Consider the following 23,773-nt stretch of genomic DNA (forward strand, 5'->3'; position numbering starts at 1 on the left):
GTGGTAGGCTAGTGGATGTCTGTGCAGTGGGCTAGCAGTTGAAGTAGTGGTTCTGTGCAGACTGAAGCATGAAGAAAAGTTAAGTTTGTGATCTAAGTTGGATGCTTGTCCACCTTTGGTTGTCCTGACAAAGCTTTGACAAAGCTTTAATGCTAAGACAAAGTTAATAATTTGTTAATATTTATATTTTCAGAGACATTGAAATTGGAGAAAGAGATGTATGTGTTTAACACAGCTATTTTTGCTGTTCCTAACACTTTATTATTAAGAACTCCTGCATTTGTGATGATGGGGGATGGAAAGTAGGGGGATTTTTTTTTTTCCCTGGACAGAAGCATTGCCTTGAGGAAGATGGGAAGTATGACTAACAGTCCTAATAGCTAGCGTACAGGAGGCAGTATGTTTCAGGAGACTCAATCAAGAGACAGAGTAGTAGAAAGTCACTTAGTAAGTATATCTCTGTCCTGCACGCATGCATATATTTGCACTTACGGGCAAACTGTAACCTACCTGTCTCTTCTAAGAATAAATTCACTTCCTACTGGATCAAAATAAAACCTGGAGAAAGCTTTCCTCCTGAGCAGGAATGAGGAAAACTATAAACTCTTAAATTCCTTAATTGCAGAAGTTTAAAACCAAATTTGTTTTTACCAGCAGATTTTCAAGCTTCAGGAAAAAAGTGTTCATTGCCTTCTTTTCTATTCTCTCTAGATAAGCAAATGAGTTTCCGGGTTATGAATAGAAAGGGTATTAGCAAATGCTTACGTGGTTATATGCCACTGGGGGAGCCTGAGCTGTTCCTCACAGCATGCTGGACCTGAAGACTGCATCCCTGGTTGCTTCTCATTAAGACTCATCAGAACCTGAGCCAGATGATGCAGGATATGAAATGTTCACTTCTTGCTTGATGCACCTTCATATCTCGCTGCCTGTGTCACATACTGTGGTTACTGGACTAAATTGGCAATTCAGCTAATGAGGTAAAAGACATAAGGTGTCCACTTGACATGAAAATTGAAAAATGGAGGAAAATTTGTGATGGAGGAAGAAAGCTGCTATATATTTATAATCTTTTCTGAGTTTTTATGTAAAAGATCCAAAAGGAGGTAACCTGGTCTTAAACAGCTTTCATTACTGTGAGGATTTCCTCCTCTTTCAGAAGGTCCTCCCTTGTATATACCACAGCTTTTGATGAGTGTCGGTACTCTTCTCCTTAGGTGACTTTGATGTCTTATATTCATTAAAAGAGATTGGTTAGGATACCTAGCTTTGATTTTTATGGTCATTTAGGAGCTCCTTAATAGCAGGACCTGTCAGGTATGTTCTGCTTTGATTTAGTCTGAGATAGGCCATAATTATGGGAAGACTTGTCCTCATAAGCTTCAATAGATATGAAGTGTTATGTGGTCTGCTTTTAATGTGAGGAAATCTCAGCTTGTGTTGCCATGGGGTGAATTCATTAATGATGGAGCACTTTTTGCTCTGGTTGAATAAATTGGCATCTCTGCTCTGCTGCATAAAATGACTCAGTCCTGTTCATACTATACAAATTATGCTGTCCAGCTGCTAAAGTTCAGCTGTGATCTCTAAGAAATAGCCTGAAGCAAATAAAACTGCAATTCCATTTGAAATTTAATATTAATGAAGTGTTGCTTGCACATAATCATCAGGCACTGTTTTGTGCATCCTAAATACGTGTACATTTTCAATCTTAAAGTTACATAATTCAATCTAAAGCAGGCAGAAGCTTACTGAGACTACTGGGGACTAAGCCTGTTACGTGAGAAGTCAGCGAAAGGTCTATGCTTATTTAGACCACTAAAATGAAAGATGACATTGGATATGACAACTCCTAAAAACAAAACAAAAAATTAAAAAAGGGCAAGGAGGGAAGGTGAACACTGTAGAGGATGATGGTTTAAATGCCGAAGAGCTGAGGTGTTGTCGTGGTTTAACCCCAGCCAGCAACTAAACACCACGCAGCCGCTCACTCACTCCCCCCCACCCAGTGGGATGGGGGAGAAAATCGGGAAAAGAAGCAAAACCCGTGGGTTGAGATAAGAACGGTTTAATAGAACAGAAAAGAAGAAACTAATAATGATAATGATAACACTAATAAAATGACAACAGCAATAATGAAAGGATTGGAATGTACAAATGATACGCAGTGCAATTGCTCACCACCCGCCGACCGACACCCAGCCAGTCCCCCGAGCGGCGAATCCCTGCCCCCCCACTTCCCCGTTTCTGTACTGGATGGGACGTCACATGGTATGGAATACACCGTTGGCCAGTTTGGGTCAGGTGCCCTGGCTGTGTCCTGTGCCAACTTCTTGTGCCCCTCCAGCTTTCTCACTGGCTGGGCATGAGAAGCTGAAAAATCCTTGACATTAGTCTAAACACTACTGAGCAACAACTGAAAACATCAGTGTTATCAACATTCTTCGCTCTGAACTCAAAACATAGCACTGTACCAGCTACTAGGAAGACAGTTAACTCTATCCCAGCTGAAACCAGGACAGGTGTGCTCAAGAACAAGTGCATATACACTGGCTGCCCATAAACTTCAGACTGGAAGTGAGAGGGTTTATAACTCAGGAGAACAGCAAGCCTGTCAACAGCAAGGACAAAGCAAACCAATTGCTTTACAATAGATCTTGATCACTCTGTGAAAGGGACTATATAATCTTGTATACGATAGCAAAAGACTATGCTGCTTGTCCCAAGGGATCCTTTCTGGCATTATGTCTGACTAAAGGCAGTGATAGCTCTGGTTTCTTTAAAGTTGATATGAGTGCTCTTTACTGCATCTCTGCAGAGCTGTTTTGAGCTCCTGCTCACAGGGTTGCAACTTCCTGAGCTTTCTGCAGGGCATTCATGATACTTTCCTAGCATAAGTCAACTTAAAAATTTTTGGTCTTGTTGCTTCTGACACCTCATTCTCATAAACGCAAGTATTCTCCAGCGCTGAGGCCAGTTGTATCTAAAGAATGCAGCCTCCTGAAACCTTGACAAATACATATACATGTACCAAGTATCATGTTTTAGTTTGATACTGCTAATGTAGTAATTAATCACTTCATTGTTGTTGATTTACGTTACCTTCTTTGTAGATGAATTTGTAGCATGATCTCCTGGACTGTTCCCAGCCACAACTCTAGCTCCAATTTTTGTGATATAAGGGAGGAAATCTCTCACTGTGGCTTCAAGAATAGGTATTTTAAGTATTAACTTTATAAACTGACTTGAGTAAAGAGCACACAAAATGCGTTCCTGAGGTTATCTTTCTCTCATGACAAGCTTTGTGACTCTAGAATTTTCACCCTAGGTAGATAATAGCAATCTCTTTCAAGAGGAAAGAATAATAAAACAAGGATTATTCTGCTGTCAAGTTTGAGTAGAGAAGAATAATTTTAGAGAAAAGCAGAAATTCTAGTTTCATTACTCAGCAAGCTTGTTCAGATAGATAGAAGGACTTTGTAAATCCCACTTTGCTTTTGAAGGCGTCCTTTGAAGCTCATGAGCTTCTGAAAATTTTCAATTGTGAGAGCTAATTTGACAAAATCAACAAAATAAGTGCTTCGATTTCTGGGACTAGATGATACTGAATGATCTGGTTTCATGGATATTCTCTACTACTGGGGGAAAAAAAGTAAATATCTTGCTGGTTTAATTGACTATGCTGTTTATTCTTTATTATTCTACTTTCTCTGCAGCATCATATGGAAATAAAAATGGCTTGAAGGCTCTCCACACCTTCTTTGTCATCTTTTGCTTGATGTAAGGAGGTCCGTATGCTGCAGTCAGCCACTAAGACTGACCTCTTCCATTCCCTCAAGTGTTCAGACGGGTGACATTTTCTGGGAGGGAGCACACTGCTTAAGTTTTTCCTTAAAACTTACCCTTGCTGTAGCCTGGCAGAGGTGAGGATCCAGTATGCTAAGGCCACTGGCTGTTGCTGATGTTGCCTCGCTGGCTTTTTGCAGTGCCCTGCTGGTATCTGTCAGTTGTCTTTTGGCTTGTCTGGGCTGTTTGTGCTTTGGGTAAGGACTGTCCCAGCTTGCATGGTACCAGATGCAGTTGGACTTGCTTTCCACTGCTGAAAGGGTAACACTATTAGTGAAATCAGTAGTAAGCGTAGCGTGCTGCTCCTTTAAAAATCAGAATCTAAGGGGATATTTGTTGTTCACAATTTACAGCATCCTCTACCTTTGGACCCACCAATTTCACATCTTTTTCTGTTCCCACACGCAACAATACTGATGTTCTAAACCTGACTTTATACCAGACAGCACTTGTGAGTTTTTTTGCGGAGGGCTTCTGCTCTTTACTACATGGCAGGCTGAACGACGATGGGTCCTCCCAGCGCCTGTGGCTCTGTACAGCTAGCCCAAACCTGCAATTCTGCAGTCAGCTGGACCGGCTCCAGCAGAGCTGTGGTGTTCCATTTGTGTAATTAATACAGCTCCTAAAAGATGACTGAATATCTAAATGGTAGACCATTAATGGCTCCAGGGAGCTCTCGCGGCTCATCCTTATAAGCAACTCTTTAGGTTCCAAAATAAATGCATGGTGAAGCCCTTCTTGTCACCACAGGGTGACCTTCTCATAAAAGGCTCTTCTCTGTCACAGTTGTGATCTCACTTTCTGTCAAATGTTCATATTTTAGTCTAACCCTATAAAACTAGAAAATTAAATGCTTTTTGGCACAGACACGTTTAGTGCAGTGTCATCTTTCAGCAGTGTCTGCTTCTGCAAATAGCAGTGATTGATTTTTGTCTTCAGCTGCCTTTTATCAAAATCTTAAAGATATAGCAGTGTGACTCTTGTGTTGAATTAATAGCAGATCATTTTTGGAAAGATGACACTGCTGTTAAGTGCCAAGATTGACGAAAAGAATCCAGTCGTGCTGGGATGATAATTTATTTGGTGTAGTGTCTGTCTGTCTCCAGGAGGGTTTCTGTCAGTCTTGCTGCATACACACCCCTACTAGATCATAGCAGCAACTAAAATTTCAGACATCTTAGATCTGTATTCTGGCTATTTTTCATTTTATATTATCTTTTTTTTTCCATTTTTCGTTTGTCAGTTAGCAATCTCAATTTTTAGCAGTTTAAACAAAAACCAAACCAATGCTAAATAAAGATGCAGTGTTACGTGTTGATGTGTAGAAATGTCCTAAAATTGATGACTAAATGTTGCATGTGTTTGAAAGGCCTGAGGTGACTGCAACGTTAGAGGTGTCTGACAGCGGGTGTGAAGGGCATGAGTCTCAGAAGAGCTTGGCTTGGCAGGGACCTCTGGGAGTCATCAGTCTGGTTCCCTGTGCAATGGCTGGGACCAAGTGCAATGTCAGATCCGGTTGCTCGGGGCCTTGCACAATCGCTCCAGCCCTGCTCCATTGCACAACCATCCCTGTTGTGAAAACTTTCTTCCTTATGTTCAGCAGAGTTGCCCCCTTGCTGCAGTTCAGGCTCTTCCTCGCATCCTTTCACGAGGGAGAGTGGGGCTATGATGGCCTGCTGGAGTGGGAGACCGCAGCTAGAGCCTCTCCTGCCCTTCCCAGGCTGAACAAACCCCCTTCCCTCCCACCCTCTCAGCATGGCAGAGACCCCTTCGGTGTCCTGGCAGCCTTGTGCTGCAGCCCCCCAGCTTTTCGGTCGCTTGTACTGCTGGGGCTGAAAATCTAGTTGTACTCTTCGGGATTATAAACTACCCCCACCACTTCATGTGCTTTCTTCTTTGTTGCTTTCATTTCTGCATGAAAACAGAAGTTTTATTAAATAAAGCTTGGGTTTGGATGTGCCTTTCAATAATTCAGTGATGCTACAATAGGTTGTTGTTCAGTAGATGTAACTAGTCCTTTACAGATATTGCAGTTCTTGGTAAAATACAAGATGTGGGGAAATGAGCATGATTATTTTAAGTGACACTCTGAATTAAGCTCTGGTATAAGCTAACAGTCTTTAAAAAAAAAAAAAAAATAGAAAAGAACTGAATAAGCCAGTGTCACTGGAGTGAAACACTTGGTTTCAAAGTCTCCTGTGCTGCAAACAATTGTTTTCAAAACATAGAGTACAAGCTTGTTTTAGATTTTCTTTTTTTTTTTTTTTTTTCCCCTTAGGAAGCCTGAATTACTGAGACCTAGGCTGGCTGCTAGTAAGCTGTGTATAGAGTAGCCTAGTTAGTTATGAATTCTTCTATTTCTACAAAATTTGTTGGTGTTAAACATTGCCATAATGGGGCATAACAACTTACCTCCTGCTTCAAACAGGCTGTACTGCAGCAGAATACAAGGGGTGTATTTACTTCATTCTAAATAAAAGTTTTATCACTTAGCTGTAATTGGATTGCTATTGTATTTCAGTAATTATTCCCAACAGCAAATCTGTTTTCTACATTGCAGACGTGTCTCTTCCCTGACTGACCTTCACGCAGCCTGTGTGAAGGTGTCTGTCTTGATCTAATTCTGTACGATGAGTTTTTTGGTTTTGTTTTTAAAAGAGGGAGAACTACTGCCAGGGGTAGAATAATTTGTCTGTGTTCTAGTTGTCATGGTGCAAAAGTATGAGCGCTTCAGTTCATGCTTGAGCTTTTAGCTGACCCTGGAGAGGCAGTACAATGCAGTGCTTTTTCAAAATGCATCATGACATTTCAGGTTGTATAGAACCACACTTCTCTCAGTATCACAACCCAAATATCCTGCCAAGTTTTCTCATACTTTGCGGAAATTTGTTCTGTATTTAACATGTCTGTAGACAAATAACTTCCTAAAGTATCTCATAGCTGACCAAGGAATTCATACACTTGTCTGATGATCAGACAGTGTCTGCCAGGGAAGTTCTGGATCACTGGATGGCAATTCTATGTGCAAGAATAATATTCGGTGATTAAATCTTAATGGGTTTCCAGAGTAGCTAATATTTTTTCAAGAGGAAAGCACTGCTGAATGTCCTTAGTGAGGACTGTCTTGTGATAGCCTGCCTTCTGGACAAACTTGTGGAAGAGTCAGTGTTACGCAGACCCCTGTATTGGCTTTGTGTGGCAAGGTTTTGGTAGTGGGGGGGGTTACAGGGGTGGCTTCTGTAAGAAGCTGCTGGAAGCTTCCCCTGTGTTCGAGAGAGCCCATACCAGCCGGCTCTAAGACGCCGGCCAAGGCCGAGCCAATCAGCGATAGTGGTAACGCCTCTGTGATAACATTTTTAAGAAGGAAAAAAGTTGGGACAGAGGAAAACGGCAGCTGGAGAGAGGAGTGAGAACATGTAAGAGAAACAACCCTGCAGACACCAAGGTCAGTGAAGAAGGAGGGGGAGGAGATGCTCCAGGCGCCAGAGCAGAGATTCCCCTGCAGCCCGTGGTAAAGACCATGGTGAGGCAGGCTGTCCCCCTGCAGTCCATGGAGGTCCACGGTGGAGCAGATATCCACCTGCAGCCCGTGGAGGACCCCACGCCGGAGCGGGTGGGTTCCCGAAGGTGGCTGTGACCCTGTGGGAACCCTGCGCTGGACCAGGCTCCTGGCAGGACTTGCGGATCTGTGGAGAGAGGAGCCCACAGAGCGGGTTTTCTGGCAGGACTTGTGACTCTGTGGGGGACCCATGCTAGAGCAGTCTGTGCCTGAAGGACTGCACACCGTGGAAAGGACCCATGCTGGAGCAGTTAATGAAGAACTGCAGCCCGTGGGAAGGACCCACGTTGGAGAAGTTCGTGGAGGACTGTCTCCCGTGGGTGGGACCCCACGCTGGAGCAGGGGAAGAGTGTGATGAGTCCTCCCCCTGAGGAGGATGAAGTGGCAGAAAATAACATGTGATGAACTGACCGTAAACCCCATCCCCGTCCCCCTGTGCCGCTGGGGGGTTGATAGAGAATCCGGGAGTGAAGTCGTGCCTGGGAAGAAGGGAGGGGTGGAGGGAAGGTGTTCTGAGATTTGGTTTTATTTCTCATTACCCTACTCTGGTTGATTTGTAATAAATTGAGTTAATTTTCCCCAAGCTGAGTCTGTTTTGCCCGTGACAGTAATTGGTGAGTGATCTCTCCTGTCCTTATCTCGACCCACAAGCTCTTTGTTATATTTTCTCTCCCCTGTCCAGCTGAGGAGGAGGGGGAGTGATAGAACAGCTCTGGTGGGCACCTGGCGTCCAGCCAGGGTTAACCCATCACAACCCCACAAACCCATCAAAGGACGGCTCCACCTGTGTGCTTGTCTGAAGCTCTGAACTTCTGGTTGATTGCCTGCATGACAGATTATTTCAAATGTATGGCATTCAACAGTGAACTTACTTCCACAGTCCAGAATTAGGCTATTCTGATGCCATTTTCTGTTAACTCTAGTTCTAATCCTGCTTTCTGAAAAGGATGGTTTCTGCATTGCCTAAAACATATGTTTCAAGTATGAGTAACCTACTTCAGTGCCTAGAGAACCATATTTTATCAGAACAAAAACATTTTACTAGGTATTGTTACAGTGCTTCCTTCCATTATGCTCACAGGTTTTTGTGAAGCATTTTATCATGATGAGCAGTACAATGGCATTAAGCTGTGAGTAGTCTTTAGCTGTGTTTGCAGCTGTCACGATCTTGTGGTGCAGCCCTGTTGAAGCATGTTTGCTGTGCAAGCCTGCCTCTTCATTTAGATTGCGACTCTTTAGAAGATATTAGCTGCACTGTAACTCACAGGACAGGCCAGTTTTAACTGTGAGTAGTCCGGGCAGCAGCTGATGCTGTACTGGTTCCACTAGTAAAGAAATCTTCCTTTGGAGATACTGAAAGTCTTTCAGTCTTGACTTGCTGTGAAGATAAATTTTGTGTTTTCTTCCTGTATTGGCTTTTATGCTGTCTGTGCTAGGAATCAGTATTTTCATCCTTTCACTTTTCATCACTTCCTTCCCTATTGCGCTGTCATCACCCTATAGCTGAAGCTGCCTTCTGTTCATGGACCCCACCTCCTCTCTCTCCAAACAGCGCTGGGGATCTGCTTTGATCTGGGAACTTGTGACCCTGCGTTTCTTCCTTCAGTGATGGAAACCTGTTTGCTGAATGGATTGCTAGATTTATTTGTATGTAATGGTACTTAAATCACATGAGCAGGGATTCGGATGGTGTGATGGTTAAAGGAAGAAGGGATACATTAGTGCTCATATCCCTAATGCCACCAGCTATGCAATGTATCTGGGCACCCTATGACAATGTAGTTTTACTAGCTCATTGCTCTTAATGGATCAGCAGCATTCCTCCTTTTCATTTAACTTTTGGTTGTTCTAAAGAATAACTTAGACAAATGAGAATAATGTAAACCTAGTTGTGCTAAAGCTTTGTGCTCTTGGCTATATCCTTTCTTCTCCTATCAGTATGTGTGGATTTTTTGTTATCAAGAATGATGCTTGGGAGGCTTATGAGACCTGCTCTTACAAATCAAAGTATTCATATTTAGGGGGTTATTTTGTCCCCTCTGTCTCTCTTTGTACCCTTGCCCATTTCTTATCACCCCAAGTTTCTTAAATGCAGTCTAGAATTGAATGGTTAATCTATATATCTGGCTTATTCAAGTAATCCACTAAAAGTGTGTTCAGAGGAATTAATTTACAAAAAGAAAACTAGGGCAGTAAACTTGACAACTTACTGTTTATAAAAAGAAAAAAAAGAAGCTTTGCAAACTGGTTAATCCTTTCTGCCCAAGAAATTTAGAACTTGACTACTTCTACCCAAGTTATGTGATATTTGCATGATAGATTGTGGTCTTTGAAAGCCTTGCTTTTTGTACTGTTCCATTCATAAATATAAAAATGAGTTTCTGCTTGTAAAACAACACTGTTTAGTTTTGGAACTTTGTGTATTTTGCAGTGCATGCAACCTCACTGGGATGAAAAAAGAACCCAACCTCTCTAGTTGGTAGCAGTTTAGTTCTAGCATTCACTGCATGAAGCTCGGTTACCTGGTAGTGTGTTTTGATGGATTGGATTGCAGGTCTAGAGACCAAGGCCTCCAGCATTGTAATCACTTGTGTGGTGGGCTTTAAGCATCCATTCTCCAGTTTTCTCAATGTACAGTCAGTTTTATGATTGAAAAGCTGCTGAAAAACCAGTACTTTAGCAAGTACTTTAGCAGTACTACGTGATTTAGTGTGTGCTAAAAAAATAAAATCACTTTTGGGCATGATGTAAGGCTGTATAACTGAAAATATATTTTTCAAAACTGTTTTTTTTATTTTTAATATTTCCAGGGAGGGATGAAACGATGCAGCCAGCCAAACCGTCATTCCTTGAATATTTTGAGCAGAAGGAGAAGGAGAATCAAATCAATAGCTTTGGGAAGAATGTGTCTGGCCAGACAAAAAATTCATCTGATTGGAAAGTACCACAGGATGGAGACTACGAATTTGTAAGTCTATACTTTGAAATTCAATCATTGTGACAATCTGTAAGATTTTTAGTCAGAGCTGCTATAAGATTATTTCTTGTTTTGACAGACTAATGGAAACTTGAGGAGATTCTAATTGCTAATGCATTTGGATGGGGCATTTTGAAAAACTCGTTTTCTTTAGGTATTTCTCAGTAATCATAACCAGTCATTATCTGTATAGTTTCCTTGTTTAAAAGCAAACAAACAAACAACAAAGCCTGAGGACATGAAGGTACAAGCTATCTTGCTTTACTTCCCCATTATGCATTTAAAATAAAAGAATAGAATTCCAGATGGCAGTTAGGAAATGCAAATCCTGAATGTGTAGTGTTTGACAAAGAACAGCGTTAGAACCATTGAATTTCCTTGTTTTTTCTCAAGCTTTGGCACTGGGTTTTGGTTTATTATATAAATGTTGAGCTTGTCTTCATTTCTCTTTCAAGCCCTCAATTTCAGTCTTCCTAACTAAGGTTCACATGCTCAGAATTTTCAGGAACTTTTCAGAAGTCCAAGAAAGATCTACTGTTCATAAATTTGATGTAATTTTTTGTGAGGATGGAAAATTTCTGGTTTGAGTTCAAAATGCCAGAAGATGAACGCTCTGCTGAACACCATTCCCTCCACTGCATTTTCTTTCAATGATACTTCACTGCAAGCACTTCTTGCTTTAAGTGCATTGTGCACCCTTACGATGTCTGTTCATGTTGCCCATGGTTTAGGTTGTCATGCTGCGTTCAGTAGTTGGTGAGATTCACTCCACCTTCACAAAGCAGTGTGGAAAGCGAAATCCCTCTGCTAGTCACAGCTTGAGGAAACGCTTTACTTTAAGTCTGGAATAATAGCTGAAGCTTTTCATTCTCTTTGTACAGATTGTATAGACTACTGCTATTACATATATTTTGTTGTCTTTGCTGCTGTATCTCAGATTTTCTTATTTAGGCTGAAAAGGATGGCTAGCTGAGGAGACCTGTTGCATTCTCTTTCTTGTAGCCCTTTGCACTACAGTTATGTTTAGCCTGAAGGCTTAAAGTCACTGCATAAACATGTTTTGCAAAAATAACCTGCAAGCTGCGTGTGTATCACAGGGTCTGGGCCAAACACGTGATTCCAGTCGAGTCAGATACTTTATCTCATTCACCTTACATGCTGTAATTTAATTTAATGATAAACAATTATTTTTCAATGTGTGGTATTTCTGAGGAAAGATGGGCTGGTTTGGAGTATCTTAGAAGTCTTTTGTAGTCTGCAGAAGATGGCCCAAGGGGAAATTTGCTGTAATTATTTTACTTTCTAATTTGGTTGATAACAAGTTTAGCAATTATCCTTATTTCCACTGAGTAGGATGTATTCCACCCTGCATACCATGAGCCTTAGGTGCAGGCTACACCCAGTGAGCGGCACAGGCAGCATGGATGACACAAGGAAAGGTTGGTGCCATTCTAGCAAAGAGGACCTACAAGTATTTTTAGAATGTGGAAAGCAACTGTTTGACACGCATGTGACCTTGTTTACTGATTTCCATTAGTACTGAAGTATTGCCATGTGCATAGATTACCAGTGCGCTGGAAGCAATAAAAGCTAGCAATAAAATGGGATTTGGGTCACCTTCATGTAGTAATTTGTAGAAATTTTCCTTCCCAGCTGTATTTATTTCTCTAGTTCAACTGTGTATGAATATACCAGCCTGTCTTGCGTGCAGATTTTGTAACAGAGTTACTTTCTTTTCTGTAGCATAAGAAAAATGCTTGAAAGCAACCTTAATAAATACACATGGGTATTTGTATAGTCCTTATCTGAGGGTTAGTAACAGGAACCTCACATTGTGTAATGCCTTTAAAGACTTAAAACTGGGTATTTCTCCCATTTGGCTAAAAATGGATCAATTTGATGGCTAGCTATGGGTAAAAGTAATGTTTATTAATGCTTTATTAATTGAAATCATCAATGCAGTAAGCATTGTGGAATAAGAAAAAAATACATTCATTAGGTGTATCGAGTACATCTGTCCTAGGCTTGCCTGCAGCTATAACTTATTTCTGCATTGTCAAAGTAGGTAGGTTTAAGCAGACTTTGTCTATAGAGTTTGCAGGATTCCAAGTAGAGATGAGATCACTGAGGTGCTGGGTGAATACTAGTTTCTCCTGGGCCTTAAGAAATGATTCAAATATTATTGCTTTGTGCTACTGCAGAGTAGATAAATATGCCTTGTCTTCTCTTCTGTGTTCTTCTCCTTCCTATGTCACTAGCACCTGGAATCTCCTGTCTTCAAAAAAAAAAAAAAAAGGCAATATTAAATTACAAAAGATTTTTGCTCTTTTCCCCTGTGGCAAAACCATTTGACCTTTTCTTGACTAACATTGTTCCTCTGAAGCAGGCAAATAAGACACTATTTATATCATGATGGCAATGTCATGTTAGATAAGGGTTAGATTGAGTCAGCCCCATCCTCTGCAGAGCGGAAAACCCAGAGATCCCGTTCTAAAAGGTGATGAACTTCATTCCTCTCAAACGTGGCGCTCTGGCTATGTCCTGGTTGTGGCCAGAAATGGTATAAACCCAGTGTATTTCCAGCCTTGGACTTCTGAGGTAGAAGTTATTATTAACTGATTAGTCAATGCCCGATGGTGTTAATGTTTATCCCCACTCATGTTTGAACAAGGATCTCTAAAGATTTAAGCACTGCTTGGTTACGAAAAATGTTTTCAAGAACATTATGATTTATTTAACATGGGGGAAAAAAATACTAATTATGGGCAAAAATTCTTGCTTTTAGGAGGAATATAACAAACTCTAATATGAAAATGCTGCAGGGGTAGGCTGTTAATGGGCAGGCTGCATTGTATGTAGAATTCCTAATTGCCATAATCAGATCTCGAAATTTTTGTAGTTGAATTTAATTTTGCCAGTGAACATTAGTCACATACTGTTGCACAGACTTAAATTAATGATGCTAGAAGATTTGTTTAGACAATGTCATACATTTTTTCTCTTTAATCTTTCAGTAGTACTGTAACATACAGCAAAACTAATTGTGCAGTGTTTCCTGCCCTTTGACAGAACAAACCCTTTGCTTATTCCTATTTTAAAAGCCTTTTAACTGCTCTGAGCAGGTCAGTATTCTAATATAGCATGTGGCTAAAGTGGGATCACTTCTTTTTATTCTGCTCCTGCTTGAAAGGCCTTCAGTCTTGCCAAACCTATTGTAGCACATATTTGTGGATCATCCAGTCATGAATGTTTGTATTATATCACTAACCATTTTATTGAAAGCCTGTTTTATTAGCAAATTAGCAGCTTCCAGCCATTCATGGCTTATGGTAGCTATGACAGTACTGAAATGTTTTCAGTTTTATTTCATGAGTTATTTCATGAGTGTGGTTTCTCTTGTGAAAAATGAGTGGCAGTAGTGCCCCTGTCAATCTTGAATTTTGCCATCATGATGCAACTGCTGTTGTTTTAATACCTGTAGTGTTGAGCTTAGGTTTTGCTATAAGTCTAAGTCATAATTTTTCATATATCAGTGAATCTATGCTGATTAAGTATCCTAGGGGCTTGTTTTGGATGTGGAGTCAAATAGGACTTGAGCTTTTAACAGACACTAGAGCAAGAGTACTGCAGGACATCAAGTCTTTCTGTAGGCTTTACACAAGGAGTTGAAGCCATTTGCTCCAAGGCTTTTTTGATTCCAGCACCTGTGTACCTGCTGACCATTCCTGGCCTGTGTAAGGCAGCCTGTCAAGACCTTAACTGGTACAGACACTTTTACGTTGGCTTCAGCTGCTCTTGCTATCCGTGCTTCACTGGAAGAACACCAGGTGATAGCTGAGCTTTTGAAGGAAAGCATTGCCATTCACCTGCAGGACCTCAGTGGAGAACTGCAACCATCAACAGTCGTTTTCTGCACTGGCAATCTTCATCCTGCTGCTGCAGCTCTGGGAGGGAAGCTGACATTCAGAAACAAGGTTTATGTCTCTTTCCTAAGAAGTATCCTGCTTCCTTTGGGAAGACCTTGTTTTGCTTGCATATGCTAAATCTTGGTGAATCAGACCTTTCCTATTCCTACAATTATCAACAGCCAGTAGTTTGGGTCTTTCCTTCTCACTCCTTGGCTTAAAGAAGAGGGTGTACCATCACAGGTTCTCTCACTGAAGCAGAAAATCTTTGGAGCAGAACTTTTTTCCTTACAAAAATAAAACTAATGTATATCCTTGAGAGTGTCAAGGTGTGCAGAAGTAGAAGGAGTAAACATGGCAAATTTCTCAGCTTTCTGTGGAAGGACTGCGGAAGATGGTTGTTGTCATGGCCTCTGCTCACAGGTTCACCACACTTCAGTCTGCCGTGAGTGAATCTGTGTTTCAGGTCTTGTGTTTCCGTGCTGTGAGTGCTATTCTCTGCACTAGCTTATCTTTTTAGCTCCCTTTGAGAAGTGTCTCATCGGCCACTGATGGGAATTTCTTTGGACAGGAAAGATTGGTGTGACTTCCCCCAGTTCCAAAGCAGACTTTTTATCACTTTTCAGTGCACAGTGTCATCTCTTTCTCTACTGCTGGGGGAGACTGTCCTGCAAGCAGTAGAACTGCTGCTTCTGAAATATTTGCAGGGCAAAAGAAGGAAGGATGAGCAGGAGGTGTTAATTGCCTCTAATTGAGGGGAAGAATGCAGGTGCTGATCAGCTGCAACTTTTGTCAGGGCTGCACAGTCAGAGCCCTCATGTACAAGCAACAGTTCTTGTCTCCACCTCACCATCTGCTAGACAGAGATGGGCAGAGAAGGGACTTTGTGGAGTTACAGGAGTTGCAGGAAGGGCTGGGTTTGATCCCACAGCTACAGATTTCTTTCCGGTAACCAGTTGTCTAGCCTGTTGCTTCCAAAGTGCTTGGTCCGCAGCTTGCTGTCGATACCTGACTTCTCTGTGGACTGTGCTCCTTAAAATTCACTTATTTTGAAATGAGGTATCTTTGTTTCAAAAGTGTCTGTCGATGTCTTACTGTGGTCTTTGGTTTTGCCTGGAAGCTCTTGCTCCAGACAGTATTCGTCTTCCTTACACTGAGTCCTGCCAGTGGCTCCTTGGAGCAGGAGGCTGTAGGAGTTGGATGGTTCACCAAGCCAGTGGGACAAAGGAGTGACCAATAGAAATACATTTCACGCTTGCGATGCAGTTTGTTCGGATAAGAGACAAAGCAATAGTCTGGCAAACTGTTGAAGCAAAACATCAAGAAAACACATTTTAATAAAGTCTACTTTCTAAAAGTATATTCACATCTCTTGGAGTTCTGGAATTATCTGCACTGCAAGAGTTGGTATCACAACTGCAACGTCCTTTAAGTAACTTCGAATAACTGTATGTCCATTTATACTTACTTGATAGGAAATGGTGGTATTTTTTGTCTGTAAGCAACTTCTAGCCAGAGCTTTCAACAGCTACTGCTTAGATCTTTCTTTTTCACAAGTATAACATAAATGAAAGTGAGCCTTCCTCTTACCTGAATGGAGGTGTAATTCTTTTTCTTGAAGTAGTAAAGAAAAATATAATTTTCTGTTTATTGAGACAATGTTTCAGTATGCTGCTCTCATCTGGGACATCCTGTTTTTTATTAACATCTTCATTTCTGTGCTTTTACTTAGTAGTTTGAAACATTACATTGGAAACAAAGATTTTAAAATACATAAGTAAACCCAGCAGAGAAGGAAAGTGTGTTAGACTAATGGTGTCTTCAGCTTGTTCAATTGGACAAATGGCTGTTGGTTTGCGGTGAAATCATGAATGTGAATCCTTTTCCTTCTAGTTAAACAAATAATGTATTGGTGTGATAACAAGAGATTGAAGTTCTTACTGAAAAGTTTATAGAAAGCTTAATTCTTTCAAAGCAAGTCACATCACATTAGGGTGATATTGTGTTTTTGAGTCTGGTGGTAGACATCAGCCTGACAATGCCTGCAGATCAGGGTCTGCTTATGCATATCAGCTGTGGTCCAGGCAGTAAGAATGCCAACCACAATGGGTCACTGCAGGCTGGAGTCCAAACCAGGGAAGTGCAATGCCTGATGCACACTGCAGCTCTGTATGCCGCTCAGCCCTGGTATGAATCTGCAGAAGTTGGAGCTGGTATCTCACGGTGCACAGTGTTACGTTTCCTGCATCACCCGGCTGCTTCCCCTACACCACTACAGAATGACTACAGTTAAAAATGGGTATCACTCAACACAGTATATTTCTTCTCCCAGCTCAGGACTGTGGTGAAGAATGGCTGCATACTGGAATCATCTGTTTCTTTTGTTGGAAGTGATTTATAGGGAGGAACTGTTAAAGGGCAGGTGATTTATTGCTTATCAATAACAGTAAACACATTCTGCTTTACAATGATCAGAGTCTCTAATTTATTGTATTCTGTCTGTGAAGGTGTCATTTGTCTTGTGAACAGCTTATTGTCTACCAGTACCTGAACATTCAATATCTTTGGTTTCTCTGAACGTTCATTTGGATAGCATTTATTAGCAATCTAATATTGATGCTTTATAGCTTTACTACCTTTTGTCCTTCTAAAAGTTCAATCGATTAAAAACTTGGGAGTATTTTCTGTACAGTTGCAGGCTTTGAGAATGATGGCAGGCTAAATAATTGGCTTTCATTTTGTTGGAACTGGTCTTTGGGTCTTTTCTAGCAGTAGGAAGAAAGCAAGCTGAAGGATACTTGGATAAGGCAGATGCTAGAAGAAATGTACTTGCATTATATGGGTAAGCTGCTGTTGTGTGACTTTAGTTTATCATTTTATAGTGTTTCCTGACTGTACTGTGATCTTCTCAGCTTTATCTTCTTTTTACTTCTGTCTTTTAAACAGCTTGGTAAAGGTGTCAGATGCAGGCCTCTGCACTAATCTTTCTGTTCCTCCTTTCTCCCATCAAAATTACTCAAGTGGATAATCTGAACTTGTTACTAAGACTCCAGAAAGTGTATCTGCCTGGACAAAAGCAAAAAAGGCTTTATTAGAATGTGCACATTTGCAGGTCATTTCAATGGGATTATTTGAAAATCTAATAATCTTGAGACTTCTATTGAATTATTATGAAACTTGCAATACATTCTTTCTTTTCTAAGAGAGCAAGTTTCTCTGACCCTTGTGTGATGAATGAAGATTGATTGTTCCAAAAATTCATTTGAATATGTATAGTTTTGTGTAGAAGAAAAAAAATGTGTTTGGTTAAAGTAGAGCTTTTTTCAATAACATTTTTTCTAAGACTAAACCAAACACTTTGAGTCAATCTTCAGGGATTTCTCTGTCCAAAAGTTTCTTCCCTTCATCTATCATGAACTCTCCTTTTTCCCAGCGGTGGCTGGAATAAAAATTACTTCTCAGGCACTGATTTCTTCCAGTAGTCTTTCTTTGATTGTAAAGTGAACTTATTTGCTAGGGCATTCATCAGTTTGAGAGATAAAGCCAGATCTGGGATGGCTGATAGATATCCCTGTCTAGGTCCTATGGAGCAAGGGCAGATTCCTAGTTGGGAAACAAGTAAACTTGAGATACTTGTTTGTGCTGTGCTGAGTCTAAATAAAACTTTCATTCAGTGGGAGAGCATTAAGACCATAATTTGGGGGAGCGTGGGGGGGGAAACACAGACTCAAAAAGAATATTTTTTTCTGACAACAGGAGGTAGTCCAGAATAGACAGCTATTACTTTCCAAACCTGAAATCGTACCCCCATGGTCGTTATCTCCTGCTAACTGAGGAGGATCTTGAAGTGTAGTACCTAGATGTAATTTCCACTGTGAAGTATGATTTATAAGAAGAGACAGGTTTTTGTGATGTTTTATTCATTGGTTTTAAATGTCACCTGCCTTGATTCATAACACTGATGTCCCTTAAATGGATTTCCTTTTTTTTTTTTTTCCCTTCAGCCATCTGCCAAGCATTTTTAAAGCTTTGCTAATTGTTTGTGTTTCTGTTAAGCATTACCTTTTCAGCATATTTAGTATCTTCTTCCCAGCAAATACTTTCAACTTGTGGCATCTTTATTAAGGAAAAATGGTTCATTTTGTCACCTTGTAATCAAACATACAGTCATTTTAAAAATAAGCCCAGGAACAGCTTGCTTATCTCTTTTTATTGTTTGTTAAGTGGTCTTGAATCTTCTGTAACATTTGCATGAGGAAGTCACTCTGAACCTTACTGCAAACTTTATCGGATTCATGGCTGCTTCAAACCATCAGTGTGATTTACAGCAGGCTCTATGTATGTAGATTTTATAAACCTTTCTAAATTCCCTTTATAACAACAAAAAAAAAAACAAACCCAGAAGATGCCACATTTGGTTTCAAAATTTGTTAGCAATATTTGAATTGAAAAACGTAGTTCAGTGGCTTGACTCATATCTATTGTGGAAGAGAATAGATTTCTGCTGTCTTACATTTGGTAACAGGGTCATTGTTCACCACCTGCTTTCACTTTGGTGCATACTGACATTGATTGCAATGTACTTACTGCTACAACTTGCTGTCAAAATTGCTTTTTTTTTTTTGCTATATTTTCATATATAGCAGGCCTTCTGTGATATAAGGCTTTTTTAAATGAAGCTTGAGGTGAGTGGGAAGTAAAATGAGTTGCTGCTGTTTCTGTTGAATTGCTTAGGTCATAGCCCTTAATGGAGGCTGAAATAATGTAACCCGAAATCAACTTTATCTGAGAGCATTCAGACTTGTAAATGCAACATCATGGACTATCTTTGAGGCCCCTTTCCTACTGCAGCATTTAATGAGCTGAGACATTGACTGAAAGTTTTGTGGATGAACTAAGTAACTAACAGAACTTCATCCAGGGTCTTTGATCATGGGATTTGTTCCACTACTGCTGTATGTTTAAGGTCAGGCTGCAATGTGTGTTTCTGCTTTGGGAGAAAGGGAAGAGGAATTAATAATTAAAGGTGTGATGTTGGAAAAAATCTCTGAGCATACTGAATTCTTTAGAAAACCTGTTTGAGCCTTGTTATGCCTTGAGATCTGTTTTCAGGGCTGGGTGTGTTCTTGGCACAGCATCTTCCTTAAAGAACACTGCTGCTCAAACAAGATCTATTTGAAATGCTTCTAAAATCTTCTTGCAACTCATCTGTCAGTACAAATGTTTGTAAAGGGTAATGTAGCTTAAAAAGACAAGCCTGTCCAGGTTTTTCTCATCTGTAGTAAAAAGGGCTCCTTTTGGGGACTCTTTGCATCAGGAGCCTAATAGAGCTGCTCTGGATTGCCTCTTGTAGGATGGAGTCTCTGGACCGTAAGGGAAAAGCCTGGGTATAAAGTCTCCATCAAGCTTCTGTGAATACTTTCCAATGGGCTGGGTCTTATCCGGACAAGTGCCTGAAATTATGTACTGTGGAGGAGCAAAGTTATCTCAGCTCTGACTTCTGGACCTGGTGCATTTACCTTTGTGCACCCTCTTCTTGTATTACGATAAAACCTGCAGAAAAATCTAGATGTTGGCTTATTGCCGGCGTTATTTGGTGTGTGTAATTATTGGGTGTCTCCCTGCTTACCTCAACAGGAGACTTTGCCGGGGGGGGGGGGGGGGGTGCTCATCATGTGTGAGGCATGTTTGAGGTCTTGCTTGTACAGAGAAGGTAATGGAGTTCGCAGTTGGCCATGGCTGCTTCCAACAGCCAGGGTATCCTGGGAGGTTTGCTGTAGCTTTTATTTCCATAACCTCAGTGACCAGATGGCTTCAAAAGCCTAGCTTTGACCTTCAAGAAAGGGGGAGAAAGAGTAGCCTGATACACAAAGACTGATATAGTCTGAAAGGAATATTATTCAGAATTGGAGTGCTTAATTCCTTCATATTTTGTGACTTACCATCATGCAGTATCACTATACAGAGATGCCCAAGTAATAGTGAACACTTGGGAAGACCTTGCATGGTAATGTGTGCAGGTTCGTGTGATATGGATTTTATGGAGATGGTTCACTGGCGGACTGTTCCAAAAAATGTTTGTCTCTGAGATATTAAACATGTACCCCTGGTTTTAAAGACGACAGCCTCTCCCATGGTCATGCAGCTATTCATTTTCCAAAATGCCCTGGAAATCTATGTAGTTCAGGCTTTCCTCAGAAAGCTTTTAATTCTCTCTTCCTTCTTCCTTGCCTTCAAATTGCAGCTATGGCTTCCTTTCCCTTGGTGAAGGAGGGGAGGCAGAGCAGCGTCGGACCGGGCTTTTGCGATGAGCCTCACTTTTGGGTACAAAAGGTGTGGTCTTCCTGGAAACAAACCCTCTTCAGCAGCTCTCCTGGAGTTGGAAATAAACTAGGAGACTAAGACTCAAATTAAAAACATTTGTTGAATAAAGGTTAATACTCTTTAAGTGTTAAGATAGTTTTAAACAACTTTGGCCTATCTATAATGCCTCCTTACCATGGATGATACAGTCTTAAGCCTTTGAAACTGAAACTGTGTGTCTTAAACCTTCATTGTGCATTGCAGATTTAAGTGTGTGAAGTCTTCAGATAAGTTAATGATTCTGCTATACCAGTAGCAAACTTCTCACTCCACAATGGAAGACTGTATTCACATACTAATTTAGTGTTAACTAATTGGTTACTCTGTGTTTCATGGTAATAGTACACTGAGCAATATTGTATGAAGGAATCACTCTTACTTTAGGTATTCTTACTTTTACTTCTTCAGGAGTTCTGCTTTATTCAGGATAAGCGATCCTGAATAAATAAATTAATTGTTAATCCTTAGGTGAGTAGAGCCCTTAGGAGCAAGGGAGAGAGGAGGAAAGGGTATGTCAGATTGGAAGGAAGCTCCATTACAGGCCTGCATACCCTTCCTAGCAGAACTTAGTTAAATGTCTCAGATTTGTAGAAAATTTTATTTCGTTTAAAGGAATCAGCATTTTCTCACAGATTGCTTTTCTTTAAAAAAGAGGGAGGGGAAAAAAAAGTTTGTCAGCTGTGTACTTTACAGTTGATTTGTACAGCTAGCCAGATCTTCAGAGCCCAATGACATGATTTATTTTAGCATGTCCAGAGGTGTTTTGGTACTCTCTTAAGAAAATTAAAGCATAATCACTTAGAGAAGGGAAAAAACCTCTACTGTGTTTCTCCTTAATCAAATCTCTGGCAAGCAAGTGTTTTTTATAAGCAAGTGATTCTCCTTTTCTGCTCTTTTTTTCTTTGGGTTTTTTGGGTTTTTTTTTGTTGGGGGTTTTTTTTGTTTGTTTGGGGGGTTTTTTGCACTTGTCCAGGCTGGCTGACCTTTTAGCTTAGTTTCTGATTCAGTTACTGAAAAAAAACCCAGTGAGATAACTTGTCTTTGTGGTTACAGGATTAGTCAGCCACTTTCTAAGTACCTAAAGGATTTTAAGGTTTGGACTTAACTTTAAGTTCAGTGCTGCAGAATAACACTGACACAATCTGTTATTTCATTTGTTTAGATTAAGTGTGTATGGTACTTGGGATGATTTTGGAAGTGAATAAGATTATTCATACTCATAATTGATAGTAAGGCTAAAAGGGGAAATTTAGTCTTGGAGCATAGAAGATTAAAATGCATTGCTCTTTTTAAAAAAAACTTTTTTTTATGACCACTCATATCAATGAGTAGAGCTTTGGATGGGTTTTCTTCCTTAATATAACTTATGTACAATGCTGAGGGTAGTAACAGCATGCAGAGGTTATATGGTTGTACTGGCTTTAACACCATAACTTCCTTGAGTGTTTTAGGGATTACAGTAAGGATTAATAAAGTGCAATTCTTGGCTAAGAGCAACTCAGGGATGGCAGTGTTATTGATGCAGGCTATGGTGTTCTCGCGGTTGTGCAATCTTCTCTGCTCTGTGGGTAACCGCTCTGAATAATCGCTGCGTAGTTATGTCTGGGTAGCCAGAGTAGCCAGGGAGATCTGGATGTTTGCTATAATCCTCTGAAATTGGTTTATGTATTGGGAATTTTCTGACATCTTGCCAACAGCAAAGCTCCCCCTTACAGGCTTTTGAGAAATGGGGGAAAACTTCCAAACTGGGGAGGGTGAGAAGGCAAAGCAAAGATGCCTCTTAGCTGGTGAAGGAGCAGTTGTGTGTCTAAAGCATGTGTGTATGTCTCTTCCACAGCAGTCACAGGAATTAGCTACTGAAAGTACGCTTGAGGGTGGTCCTTGCTGAACCAGCAGGATCAAATGTTATGGATGTAAATATACCCTCAAATAAGAAATAGTTGAGTAATAATACTATGGCAGTTTTTGCTATGGAAGAGACAAATCCTGAGCGTGGAGTGCAACTTAGTGTGCACATGCGTGCGCGCACACACACGCATATACTTTCACTCATATAGACCCTTTAGATCCCCTGAAATCAGAAAATCAAATATCAGCATAGGATATATCAGCTGAGGAATGAGGGGTGACTGGGGAAGTGTGTGAGTAACTTCCCAGCGAGATCGCGGCTATTACATGGCTCTTACGTTAGCAAGACAAGGCGCAGCAGAAGCCCGCGGCTGGGAGTAGGTCAGCTTGGAGGCGAGCTGTGCTGGGGCGGGGGGGCTGCTGCCTGGCCCCAGGGTACGGCAGAGCTTTCCTTCAGACTGACCTGAGTCAAGGCTCAACTCAAATCCATGTTACAGCATTACGCTGCTGCCATCCAAGTAATAGCCAGAAAGCTAGTATTGATGAAGCTTGGGCTTTTCTGCTTGTCTTGTGCTCAAGGCAGCCTTTTGCCTCGGCAGCCACTGATGAATGAGGTTCCATCAGTGAAGTGGTACTGGTGCTGTGAGCAGCAGTGCCTCGAGTGGAGGGGCAGCTTCCCAAGAAGCTCATCAGGCCATGATTGTGTGGCAGCTTGAGAGAAGCCTTGCTAAGCTAGCAAGATGCTAAGCTGAAAAGAGAGGTCTTGGCAGTAGTTCTTACTGCAGATGCAGGACAGAGGGAAGTTTCCAGTTTAGATGTGGTCTTCGCAGTGTATCTGGCAGGGAGCAGTGCAGGAATGAGAATGGCAGACGCTGCCTTCCAGTAATTCTGTAGGAATAGTACAGATACAATGGTTCAGTACCATACACCTTTATTCAAATAAGCAGAGCTACATTAGAAAATAACTAGGATCCTTATTGGCATTGTAGCACTAAGATGTTTCACTTTCAGTAGCCATAAAACTACACATTTCTGAAAGTAAGGTAGAGCTAGCCCAAACATGTCATCTGAGAAGGCCTAGGTCTCCTCTGATATTAACTCTCTATTAAAATACTTTTTTCCAGTTTGGCTAGGGATGAAATGCGGAGCGGGTGTTAGTGTCTGTCCTCCACAAAAAAGTGATGTTGTGATTGTACTCATTTAACTGTTTCAGCTGCTTGACTTGCGCTGACTTAAGTTGACTTGGCCTCTAAGAGCATATGATGATCTAGTTGA

General features: G+C 40.9%; 1 protein-coding gene across 2 annotated transcripts in view; it reads left to right on the forward strand.

Annotated features, from left to right (window-relative positions):
* Nucleotides 1-23,773, forward strand: part of STK4 (serine/threonine kinase 4) — a 50,860-nt gene that overhangs the window by 16,725 nt on the left and 10,362 nt on the right. For both annotated transcript variants that reach the window (XM_052789032.1, XM_052789042.1), the window contains one exon: nucleotides 10,216-10,373. In XM_052789032.1, coding sequence (XP_052644992.1) covers nucleotides 10,216-10,373 — 158 coding nt within the window. The remainder of the gene's footprint in view (nucleotides 1-10,215; nucleotides 10,374-23,773) is intronic.

The sequence above is a fragment of the Harpia harpyja genome, chromosome 1, assembly GCF_026419915.1.
Source record: "Harpia harpyja isolate bHarHar1 chromosome 1, bHarHar1 primary haplotype, whole genome shotgun sequence".
Taxonomy (NCBI): domain Eukaryota; kingdom Metazoa; phylum Chordata; class Aves; order Accipitriformes; family Accipitridae; genus Harpia; species Harpia harpyja.